We start from the raw sequence: 11,442 nt of genomic DNA, 5'->3' as shown, positions 1-11,442 counted from the left end.
GTCTGGCTAACAGACAAAGATCAGCTGGTCAACTAAGATTACTAAGTTAACAAAACTTGCAGCTGTAAAAAATGTTTATTTTCACTCTAAAGCTGGACATTTGGGAAATGATCTCACTTTTGGAGCCTCCAGTTGTCAGACAATTGTTAGAACCCGGTTGTAAATATTTATCTCTTCTTCAAATGTGGACATTTTCATTTTTTCCATTTCATTTATTCATCCAGACAGTTAAAAAGTATTTTAATGTGATTCAATGAAGATCGACTTGCTTTTTTATCACCAGCCTCCAGTGGCCAGTCAAGGAACTGCAACTTTTCTCATTTCTCTGTACCCATGCAAGAATGTTTTCAGGTGTTTGGGTGCACCAGTTTTATCCACCCAAGCATGCCAGTAACAAGAGACTTTTGCTGACAGATTATTCTTCAAATACAAACCTACCTTCTGCTCTGGTTGAAACAGACCGTCATATTAACACTGAAATTAAGTTGTTGGAAAATATCAGTTTGAGTTGGGTTTTCCTTTTAAGGTATCCATCAGTTTTCATGACACTGTGGGTCATTATATCATTCTATATTTAAGTCCTCATAATGAGTGCCTGACTAATAGGGGGTAACTTCTAAGTATGTCAAGATTTTTTGATGTCTAATAACGAGGGTCAAAACTGCTGCAATGGAAAAAAACTGTCTCTTGCATTAATTGTTGAAGTATGTTTAAGCATGTCTGTTCCTTTATACTGTTTGAAATAAAGATCTTTGAAATGAATTGAATGTGCAACTAAAAAGAAGTGGAAGTTCTTTGGCTGACGGCTGGAGGCTGACTCTAATAATGTGTCAATATTCACTGACTCACGTGTTAAAAATGTTCAACTTTACAGCAGAGATGATTATATTGACGGCCTGGTTCAAAAAAAATGTTGGTCTCCATAGATACATTTCATTTCCATGACATTTGAGAGGTTTCCTGTCCGTTAACTTTGCTCTGTTTAATTTTAAAATGCAAATTTTCCAAAAAAAACCATTTTCAGATATGATACCGTTACAGGTTGGAGGGGGGTGGGTGACGGCATCACAGGCTGTCATGGTCTTAATGTGATGTTGTAAGAGAGGAAATCATAACCAAACCAATCCCAACGAACCCCCCAATGAAGTCTTTTACTTTGAAAGACTTATGGGTTGTGTGAAAACACATCAAGTGGGACAAAAGAGACGTATTAAATCTGATGAGTTGTGATGATGCTTCGTTGTTGTGAAGGATTCAGTGTTTGACAGAAAAAGAAGCAAAATCATCATTATTTTTTCCCCTTCTGGGAAGTTTGTGACTTTTCAAAAACCACACATTTTCTACCACCAGTGTGCAGCAGGTGATGTTGGAATGATTTCTCCTTGTTGTTGTTGTCTCTTTGTGATTTCATAGAACTAAATCTGCATCACAGTGGTATCACTGTGATGCAGAACCAACTGTTCTGTGAGCCACATTTACATTTAATCTGCACTTCTGAATACCAGCAGTGATGTTTGAGTGTGAATTATTCCTGTTCAAGATGATCATTGATAACTTGGTTTGTGAGTCATCCAACGTCCATCATCCTCCAACCTCTGAGAGTGACTCAGGTGACACATCTGCTGCTTTTCATGCAAAAACCTTCCTGTTGACTCTGTGTTAGCCTGTATTGGTGTACATGTCTCAACTTAACTAGAAAATATGAGTTAAACAAATATTTGTATATATTTTTTTAGTTTAAACTAAAGATTTAAAGATGTGTACATTTGTGGGTTTCCTTTTCAATATCCTGCTCTTTGCGGGTCGCCATTTGACTCAAAAAAACTGAAAAAAATGCTTGCTTGCTCAAAATCGAGACGAGTCTGCAAAGGATGTTTTCCTCGGTCGACGAGCTTTAAATAGACGCAGCCTACGGCGTAGCTTACGTAACCTACGGCGGAGCTTACGTAGGTTACGTAACCACGATCTTAGCGAACAACGGACAAAAAAGGGATTATGTACATTCACTGAGTGAATATTATGAAAGTAAAATATCGGTTTGCGCCGAGAAATGTAATCAAAACGCATTTTTATGCAGAAACTAACTCAAAATATTGATTTTATTCCCAAAAAAACAAGAAATGTCCTCCATGTTTTTTTTTTTTATTCAGTCCGCAAATGACGACGAAAAGCATTCTGGGAAATTTTCATACCCCCTCGCTCGCCAAGTCAGCATCTGAAATCCCTCGATTTGAAGGGGCTATTCTCAGCCCCTAGCCCTCGTTATGCCCCCTCCCGCTAGGTGAAAAGAGGAATTGGGACACCACTACCTTCACGGGAACGCGCAAAAGTTAGGGTTAGTGAAGAAAAGGAGGGCGAGGGGGAGTATTGGGACGCACCCTTAATCTCTCGTCGTTACCCCACGTACACTGCACGAGGCACGAGCAACGATTGGGTCAAAATCCGTCCCGATCAAAAAAAAGTCGCACGACTGGAAAATCGTCTCAAAACGAGCCGATAATCGCACGGTGTATACCCGGCTTAAAAGGAATGTGGAGACTCGACCAGTGGTGAGCAGTCTGATCCTCAGTTTTGTTCTCCCGTTACGTTGTTCACGATGAGGAAGTCACAAATACAAAACCTGCATCTACTTCATCATCTGTTTTGTTCTTCACATTTAAGTTCACCACCAATATGCCGGTGGGAGAGGGGAGCGGCCACGCTGCCGTCACCACGGCTATAAAGAAAAGGCCAAGAAGTGTCTTTCCTCAAAAAGAAAAAACAAAAATAATCCTTTTCTGTTTTTTTTTTCAAAGAGAAAAAATAACTGCAAGGAAAAAATAATGTCACAACAACAAAGTGGGAGAGGGAGCGAAATGCTGCCGTCACCACGAACGTGCCGGTGGGAGAGGGGAGCGGACACGCTGCCGTCACCACGGCTGTAAGAAAGACCAAAAAAGGTGTTTGTGTTGTTTTTTTTCAAAAGAAAAAAATAATCCTTTTCTGTCTCTTTTTTTTTTTTTTTCCTTTTTTTCCCTTTTTTTTCAAAAGAAAAAATAATCTTCAAGGAAAAAATAATGTTGTCCCATTAATAAAGTGGGAGAGGGAGCGAAACGCTGTCTCCCTGCACAGATTGTTCAGGTGTCAGCCGCAGCTGACAGCTTACCGTCTGTCAGCCGCGCTGGGGGGCGGGGCGGGGAGACGCCGCCGCAACCCGACACAATCAAATATCGCGCCGGCCACAGCTCCTCGGAGGACGGAAAAAATCGTTACTCCTACCTGAATGGCACGAAGCTGCACCGGGCCGGCGGTTTAGGGAGGAAAGGAAGAAACTTTAACCAACTTCTATTTCCGTCCTGTACTTCAGATGCGCGGAGCGAGAAGAAAAAGGAGAAGATCCATGCTGACGCCGGAAGTTATACCCCTTCCGGGGGTCATGCAGGGGTCACGGGTGACGTGACATTGTTGGTGTTGTACTCGACATGCGCATGCGCGAGGGGAGATATCCAGTGCTTACAGCACCGCCTGGCGGTCAGTAGGGACGAAATAGAAAGGTTGTTGGTTTAATCCCTGGCTTCTCAGTATAAATGTTGCAGTATCTTTAAACAAGATACTGAATTTTATGTTTCTCAATAATGCTACAAACTTGTAACTGGACAAATGCATTTTTAAATTGAAATATATGTGTATATATGTATATAATTGTATGTATAAATACATATATATGTTTGTTTTTTTTTGTTTTTTACTTTAACTGTCTGTAACTTACTCACACACGATTACCAAGCTTCATAGGTGCCAGAAACAGAAAAAATATTAGCTTCTATTTACTGACACAGTAAATCAAAAGGGCTTCTTAAATTCAGTGCAAAGTGTAAATATACATCCTTTATAGTTTCATAGGATTCATGATTGATTTAAAAAATTGGTTGAAATAAATTGAGCAAGTTTTGTTTCAGTGTATGTTACATTTCATATATTTATGGGCATGCCAAGTAATGGCATGACCATATTGCAATTGTCCAGAATGGCCCAAAGGGCAATGTTGCTAGCATTTTGCTAACAAGCAAAAGTCGCAAAAGTCCCACGTCTCACCAGTGGGTGTACAGCATGACCCCGCTCTGATGTGGGAAAAAAAAATCCCCAAAAAATAAAACACGGCCAAAAGAATGAGGAAAAACATGAAAATGAAGGCGATATTAGTATACAGAAAAGGTTTCCCTTTTCTTATTCTTATTCCGCACTCTTTTTTCGTCCGTTAATACGGCCCGAACCGCAACGTGCACCCATGCATGCCATACATCGTTGGATGCGTCTCCATCGTGCCTCGATGGGCATTACTTTTCTCAGTAATAGGGGTTACCGTGGCAACGCTAGATGCCAAAAAGCAAAAAAAAAGGCGAAAATTCAGACGCGTATTGCTCCGCTGAACTTTATCGTAGAGACATCGTTCAAACTTTCTAACACTCGGCCCGATTGGCACTAACAGACCGTACAACCTCATTATGCCAAGTATTACAGTTTTTGCGATAATGACCTTTCTTTTTTTTTTTTTTTTCAGTTCAACTTTGGATGCTTGTTGCTAGGCAACAGGTTATCGTAGAGACATCGTACAAATGTTCCCCGACTCGGCACGCTGTGGACTTCAACATATTCAAATTTCATGAAGCTGTGATTTAAGGAAATTTTTTGTCCAAATCCAGGCCAAATGGCCCCATTCATTCGGATGGGGTTTTTTACCATGGTGAAAAAAAAACCTATCCATTAATGTAGGCTGAACCATAACGTTTACGGATACATGTCATACATCGTTAGATGCGTCTCCATTGTGCCTCGCTGGTCATTACTTTTCTCAGTCAAAAGTGTTACCATGGCAACGCTAGATGCCAAAAAGCAAAAAAAAAGGCGAAAATTCGGACGCTTCTTGCTCGGACGGACTTTATCGTAGAGACATCGTTCAAACTTTCAAACACTCAGCCCGATTGGCACTAACAGACCCTACAACCTCATTATGCTAATTATTACCGTTTTTGCGATATTGACCTTTCATTTTTTTTTTTTTTCATTTGACTTTGGATGCTTGTTGCTAGGCAACACATTATCGTAGAGACATCGTATAAATGTTCCCCGACTCGGCACGCTGTGGACTTCAACATATTCAAATTTCATGAAGCTGGGATTTAAGGAAATTTTATGTCAAAATCCAGGCCATTCATTCGGATGTTTTTTTTTACCATGTTAAAAAAAAAATCTATCCGTTAACATAGCCTGAACCGGAACGTGCACCCATGCACGGCATACATCGTTAGATGCGTCTCCATCGTGCCTCGATGGGAATTACTTTTCTCAGTCAAAAGCGTTACCGTGGCAACGCTAGACGCCAAAAAGCGCACCCCATTGATAGCTATTGGGAGCACAGGAATGAATGCAATACAACCGTAAACACCTCAAACTGACATAGAACCACCCCGAACACAACCACTACAGCCCCAAACCAAAGCAGCAAGAGGGGACGAATGGGCAGTAGGGCATGCCCATATCAAAATTTCTTGAAATTTTCTAGTCAATATTGTTGTTGTGAATTTTGTCCACTTTTCCTTTTTTTACTAATTTTGAATTTATTGCTATGAAAAAACTGTGATTCAAGATCGACTGAAGCAATTGGATATAATATAATGCATACACATACCAACACTTTAATGTTCTGCCTTACCTAGAGGTTTGAATCTTTTGTTGGTCCGTGGGATGCCTTCGTTGCTTGCTCTAGGTATTTTAAATTATGTTCACAATTCCTCTTTCCAACTGATAAATGAATAAATACAATACCAGCTTTTCCTGGAGTGAAATAGGACAATAAATAAGTAAAAATACCAATGCCCTTTTTAAAGTAGTTTAATATGTTTTTAATCATAAACGTGTGGAAACTCAAAGTCATGAATTACTTCACATGTGAGATAATCAATCATTACACATTCTGGAATTACTGAAAACCTTTGATTTACTAATGAAAATCATAAATTCAGATCTTTAGCTTTGATTCAATTTACACATCAGTTGCTCTTTCTTGTGATACAAGATTGATTTGAAGGACTGGCTAGAATAAAATAAGCAAGTTTTGATTGTTTTAGTACAACATGACATACTGTATCATCTCCCCTCACCTTTCATTCATTTCTAATAAAATGTTAATCTCGAATAAACATGTGCAAGTGCTTCCTCTTGAATTGTGGTGACATATCATAAAATTGAGTAGTTAAAGAGAAGCCTGCCACGTTACTTGAGTCAGCGGGCTTCATTTACATTCCACCACGCTCAACGAAAACATGAAGCAGCAGAGCAAGGACTGAGAGGGAGATGAAGTGAGTGAAGTGGCTCAGGTTTTCACCACTGCCAAATATGCTGTCGTCAGTGGTGTAAGGCATGTATGGCGTGGTGTAAGGCATGTATGGCGTTGTGTATGTTGGGCAAAAGAAGAACTCATCTCTGTCCCAGTATGGGGACATGTAAGTGACAAAGCCTGGACTCATGCCGGTGACGGTGTCACTGATCCACTCGTGGTACTGGGACACTCGGGCATAGACCCCAGGCTTATCAGGGCGAGCACATCCCTCACCGAAGCTCACAACACCAGCCTGGACCCAGGTCATGTTGTCCTTCTGGACCACCTGGGGGCCGCCTGAGTCTCCCTGCAAAAATGATGGGTGTTTTAATCATTCCAACTTTCATAACATTCATAAAATCTCTTCTTGTGGGAATTTTATGTATCGCCAAGAAGTGAATTAAAATATTTTTTCCATTAGTGAATAAAGTTCATGGAGTAGACCTGTTGGGTTGCAATAATAAAGTTCACATACTCCTGGTTGCAGAGGCACCTCCAAAAAATGTTCATAGAGGTGGCCAGATGGGGCCACTTAAATTCTTGGGGTGGACACCAAAACTAAAAGCCATCATTACAGGATTTTATTATACTGTTGTAGTATACAGGCTCAGAAATACTTAAAGAAACGGCTACAGGTATGCATTTGGCCCAAATGATTTGGGATGAAACGCATAACTGATGATAGAATCTATGTGATCGGCGAGTGTTTTTTTTTTGGTGGCCAGCAAATTTGTAGGGAGGGCCGTGGCCACCCCTGGCCACCTGGTGGCGCCACTGACTGGTTGCCCAATCTTCCTTTTTCTAAAGGTATATTGACCCATCCATCAACAAGACATTACTCAAAACTATCCAAAAAGTAATCACCTGACATGAATCCTTTCCTCCATCCTCCAGTCCAGCACACACCATATTGTCTGTGATGGTGAACTGTGGAAGGTTGCACTGGCATCGTTTGTTCCCCACAATGGGCACTTCCACCTCCTGCAGGGTGTTTGAACGTATTTCTAACCAAATAGAGTGTACAAGTTAGACTTTTGAAGTGAAATCAATGAGCCGTATTTTTAAAAGAGCGTGAGTGATTTGTAACTTACCCGTGGCACCAAACCCAGTGACCCAGGTGGGGTCCCCGTCATAAAAAGTGCTGTCTTCTGAGGCCAGGCAGACTGGCTGGATGTAGTCTGTGAAGTTGACCTGAGCCACGAGCTTCAGAAGGCAAATGTCATTATTAAAGTTATCCGAGTCATAATCAGGATGGCAGACAACACTTTCCAGTTGTACAACCACTCCATCAGAATCGAGGCTGTTGACACCCAAATGGACTTCTGCATTGTCGACATCAGAGCTACAAGACAAGACAAAAAAAAAAAAGTTAATAGATTTAGATTTGCTCACACTGTTCTCACTATTCCTGGATTTTAGCTTATTCTCTTGCGTTAAATCATGCTAGGGTTTTTTCAATTATGATTATCATAACTTGTTATCTGAATTTTTTAAGGTGGCAATAGGACAAAATGTGTTGTGTGAAATGTATTTTATAAGAAATAATGTGTGGTACCAGTGAAATATTTGGAACATAATTATTAAAGTTTAAAGAGTTTTTTGTTTGATAATGTACTTTCACCATTTCCAGGGAAGAAGTGCTGATCCCAATAAATTGTGTTGTTAACTGTAGCATCAGGAGTCACTATGTGCATTATTTTGCTCATCATCATCCTCATCATTATCATCAAGCTCTATGTACCGGTGGCTCCTTACCTTGTTATGCAGTGAGCAGCCGTCAGCACCCACTGGTCTGTGATCAACGACCCGCCACACTGGAAAGTACCATAGGTGTATAAGGCGATCTGCCAGGGCCAGTCTCCTGGAGATGCATCCTCACCTCCCACGATGCGGTTGCTGCTGCTTCCGCGCATGCCACATTTTGCTAAAAGTTAGATGACAGACGCTAAAACAGCAGTAGTTGAACTTTTATTCTTAACTCAGATAAGTTGTGCTGTTTTACCCATGGAAAAGGTTGTGAGCCTTCCACTATCAATAAATAAACCATGAATAATATGAATGATATGATGATATTTATTTATGATTCGTCTTTTATAAATTGTATTATCTCTAATTGTCCTGTGATGCTTACCCAGAGGCTGAGAAAGACAACCTGAAAAAACCACAGAAAAACCAGTTAAACTTTCATTTGTGGCATTAGTGATGCTTCAAAATATTGTCAGACTATCAAATCTGAGCTGCTCAGTGGCACAGTGGTTTAAATAAGCGGCTCCTATACTGAGGCTACAGTCGTCCTGCAGCAATCACAGGTTGGAATCCCGGTCTCTGCACCTTTGCTGCATGTCATCCCCATTCTCTCTCTCTACCCCCTTCCTGTCTGCAACTTGAATAAAGGGCCACTAGAGCCACAAAAACTTTAAAAAGTCTATCAAATCTGAGTAGTCTTGCTGATATGGTTTTAAAAAAAAAGGTAAAAAAAGGGACACCTAAAAAACCAACCAACCAAACCAAACAAAAGAAAATAGCAAAAAAGTCTCTGATGTGTAAAACCATTGGGTTACTTTTGCACTTTTGTTTTTACAGCATTCCTTATTTTCTGACATCAACACCAGCTAAAATGGTAAACCATGTCCTGGAGGTATGTTTTAAGATTGCATTAGAAAACATTCCTCACAGCAGCGCTGTAGGGTAAGGTAGTGCCATCCAGAGTAAAACGATGGTTCAAGTATTTAAAAGAGGTCACTTCATTAAAAGAGTCAAATCATTGTGTAGGAACCAAAAAGTTGTTGACATACTACAGTATAGCATCTTTTGCAGAATGGACATTGTATTTACTCTTTAAAAACCGGTGGATAACATTTAATTACATTCTCAACATTCTGAACATAAATCATACATTTTGCAAGATTGATGTGAGATTCCTAAAATTGCTCTGAGAGACACAGTTTTAGTGTCAGTTGTGCATCAACAGATAATCTGATCAATCATAAAATCATGTTCACAGAATAAGAAATAAGAATATTTTTCCTCACCTTGGCATAGTAGAATGGTAAAAAACCCACTCACAATCTGTTTGAGAGCCATTTTCAACTATGTCTCATACATCAAGTGTCCGACATTAAATACACCAGCTGCTATGCTCAGCTCCACCCACAACGTCACACTTATGTTGAATGTTTTTTTTTCTCTGAATGCACTGACCTCAACAAACATGAGCCATATTAAATCAGGTCAAACATGTTTTTCAAGGTGCTTGTGTGCATCGTGTTAACACAAAATATGTAAATTCATCCAAGTCATTTACCTGTACTGTGTAAAAAGTACAGCATGATTTTGCACTTCTACTCAGAGTTAGCAAGGTACTTTTTCAATAGTAGTGAGACGTTTACTGGAGAAGGCTGTCACCCACTCATGAACAAATGTATTGCTTTTAGCTCTAAGAGTTGAGATTTTCTTTCAATAGTTGAATCTAATGAGTCCAAAAAATGCTGGATCCCATTTATTAAACCATATTAGTGTTATGAGTCTCTTGGTTATCCTAGGGGGTTTGTTGGTCCAAGGTAAGGGTCCAGATAAGTATACCTAAGCACCTGTTTCGAATCAGGAATATCGTAGCCTCAGTAGAGATCCAAACCTGGAGAGAGGCCTACTACCTGTCCGAACGACCACCTTCCTGCAGACAGGGGGTTTGCACTTGGCACCATAAGGATCCACTGGATTGTAGATTGGAGGAGAACTTTAAAGGGTCTTCTCAACCCAAATGATACACACAGAAAGCTACAAGTTTGGGTGGACCTCCTTTTGATCAGGATTGAGGTTGCTAAGGTAGTTGAATAACCCCACAGCAGTAGGACCCCGGGTTTGGAGATCATCCCAGTCTAGCCCCTTTAAAAAACAAACTAGATCTAACAATAAAATGAATAAAAAATTCAAAGCAGTAAAAAAACTAAAGCAAACATGTATTTAAATGATGTCTTTCAGGGCGGTCTTGGTGATGTGCATCTCTTCATATGGCTTTTCAAATGAGGATAATAATCTCAGACTTAGCGAGAACTATTGGCTACAAACCCAAGGCCTGTTAGAGGTTTCCCTTAACAAGGCCAACAGAAAAAAATAAACTGCAAAAATTAGAAATTCAGTTATAAAATAATCCAACTCCAAACACTCTACCCTGGTGTCTCTGTTTTTAAAAGCAAGCCCCACCAACTCCAGTCAAAATTGGTCTGTTTTCTCTGCAATATTATTCCGGAGAGTGTCAACTCCATTCAAACAGACACTGCCACAGACACAATGTTTTAGAGGAATCAACCCATGTAAAGAGATGCCAGACCGTCCTGAAATACAGAATTTAAATACATGTTGTTAGAGAGTCTATTAAAAGTAATAAAATAAAACATATTGAAATAACATTTCCCAGTTTGCTTCTTTGGAAAAGCTACTGGGTAGAGCAGTGTCAGTCCAAAACAAAACACACCCGTACTGAATGAGACATAACAGGTAGTGCGTCTAACAGCTTATAACGCCGGTAGAGTTGTGTCACAGACACGAGCATATAATGCATTCTGAGCCTATCCCTTCTTTCATTAATCCCTGTTAATGAAGGGTTGGGTTTTTTCAGTGAAAGATGAACTTTATGTGCTCTCATGTGAAGCCAATCATTCAGCTGCAACACAGAACGCATGCAGGAAATAGAATCCTGAGAGCACAAATGTCAATCTGCACAAACAAATCATGTAGAGTCAGAGGCAGGTTTTTTAGTAGTAACATCATAGTCAGGTCGAGAGTAAATGATTATGACTTGTTTTAAAATACACCGATTCACAACTTTGAGCTGGTGAGCTGAAAAGATAAAAGGTTCACAGCTCTAATAGCTAGCTAATGTTACTAAAGAGTCCGAAAAAGTAACACCTGTCCCGTCTATTAAACCACCTTTGCCAATCAGTTATTAATGTTAATAAACATTCATATCCTTGATTTTACCACTGTAATATTTAGAATAAAAAACAAAACCATACAACTGTTTTCAGTGTATTTCTATTATATTTAAAAACAACATTTGCTGTTTGGGCATTTCCTATGCCGTC

General features: G+C 39.9%; 1 protein-coding gene across 1 annotated transcript; it reads right to left on the bottom strand.

The window, feature by feature from the left end:
* Positions 1 to 5,856: 5,856 nt before the first annotated feature.
* Positions 5,857 to 9,506, bottom strand: LOC133420794 (serine protease 27-like). The gene is made up of 6 exons (XM_061710618.1): positions 9,391 to 9,506; positions 8,490 to 8,510; positions 8,114 to 8,282; positions 7,450 to 7,700; positions 7,223 to 7,362; positions 5,857 to 6,665 (listed from the first exon to the last, which is right to left on the bottom strand). The coding sequence occupies exons 1-6, from the start codon at positions 9,440 to 9,442 to the stop codon at positions 6,276 to 6,278; spliced, it is 1,023 nt and encodes a 340-aa protein (XP_061566602.1). The 5' UTR covers positions 9,443 to 9,506; the 3' UTR covers positions 5,857 to 6,275.
* Between the last annotated feature and the right edge of the window lie 1,936 nt (positions 9,507 to 11,442).

The sequence above is a fragment of the Cololabis saira genome, chromosome 20, assembly GCF_033807715.1.
Source record: "Cololabis saira isolate AMF1-May2022 chromosome 20, fColSai1.1, whole genome shotgun sequence".
In the NCBI taxonomy this organism is placed as follows: domain Eukaryota; kingdom Metazoa; phylum Chordata; class Actinopteri; order Beloniformes; family Belonidae; genus Cololabis; species Cololabis saira.
This window is presented reverse-complemented; position numbering and strand designations above follow the sequence as displayed.